We start from the raw sequence: 1,037 nt of genomic DNA, 5'->3' as shown, positions 1-1,037 counted from the left end.
ACACGAATACAAAACAACGGTAGAAAAGGAGCTGTTCTCTGCAGCGCCCCACGGCCAAGGCGGGGGGGAGGGTCCCATCCCCCCCCACCCCTATGGGTCAGCGCCCCACGGCGCCGTGGGGCCGGAAAACACACACGGAACTCAACCTGAGAGCGGCGGCCGGGCCCGGGCCGCGCACAGCAGCGCTTCGCCCAGCAGCGCCCGGACGGACACACGGCCCAGGACACGAGGACGGCGAGGGCCGGGAACCCCCCCGGGAACCCCCCCTCCCAGCACACGATTCCGGGCCCCGCACCCCCCCCGGGTGCGGCTGCGGTGGGCGCGGGGCAGAACGCGGCTCCAGCGCCCGCAGGGTCAGGAAGCAGAGGGAGGCGCCGGGTGCGCTCACTGCACGGGGCCGGTGCTGGTGTTACTGGTGTTACTGGTGTTACTGGTGCTGGTGGTACTGGCGGTGCCGGGGTGGTTGTTGTTGTTGGCCACGCAGGGATCCACCTGGGTGAGGAAAGGGGTGGGCGCTCAGCGGCTGCGGCGCAACGACCCCCTGCCCTGCCCTGCCCCCCAACTCGGCCCCCCCCCCCTCACCTCGGTGTAGGTGGGCGGTGGCATGAACTTGAACTCCGGCGCGTACATGAAGATGGGGCTGTCGAAGCTGTCGGCGTCGTCCAGCAGCGGCGTGGTGGGGCTCTCGAGGCGGTGATCCTCGGGGACGATGTCCAGGTAGCACGGCGGGGCTGCGTCACGCACACGGGGCTGGGTGAGCTCCCCGCTCCGCCCCACGCCGCGTTGCAACCCCCCACCCCCCCCCCCAGCTCCCTCCAAGCCCCCCCTCACCTTCTGGAGCATCGGGGAGGTTCAGGTCCACCCAGCTCATCTCGGAGCTGGCCTGGCTGGCCATGCTGGAGCTGCGGCTGCCGATGCCGGAGCGGCTGCCGATGACGAGGGGCAGCTCCAGGATGATTTTCTTGGAGCCCGGCACGCTGACGTAGATCTGCAGGGTGGGGAGGGGTTGGGGGTGTGAGCCACGGCAAATCCCCCCG

At 70.5% G+C, this 1,037-nt stretch overlaps 1 protein-coding gene across 1 annotated transcript; it reads right to left on the bottom strand.

Annotated features, from left to right (window-relative positions):
* Positions 1-15: 15 nt before the first annotated feature.
* TXNIP (thioredoxin interacting protein) lies at positions 16-995 on the bottom strand (the record flags this gene model as incomplete). Its single annotated transcript, XM_021382686.1, is given in 3 exon segments — positions 16-492; positions 583-731; positions 832-995. Coding segments are annotated over 3 exon segments (421 nt in total), but the record flags the coding sequence as incomplete, so codon positions are not given.
* Positions 996-1,037: the final 42 nt, after the last annotated feature.

Source organism: Numida meleagris, unplaced genomic scaffold (genome assembly GCF_002078875.1).
Source record: "Numida meleagris isolate 19003 breed g44 Domestic line unplaced genomic scaffold, NumMel1.0 unplaced_Scaffold272, whole genome shotgun sequence".
In the NCBI taxonomy this organism is placed as follows: Eukaryota; Metazoa; Chordata; class Aves; order Galliformes; family Numididae; genus Numida; species Numida meleagris.
This window is presented reverse-complemented; position numbering and strand designations above follow the sequence as displayed.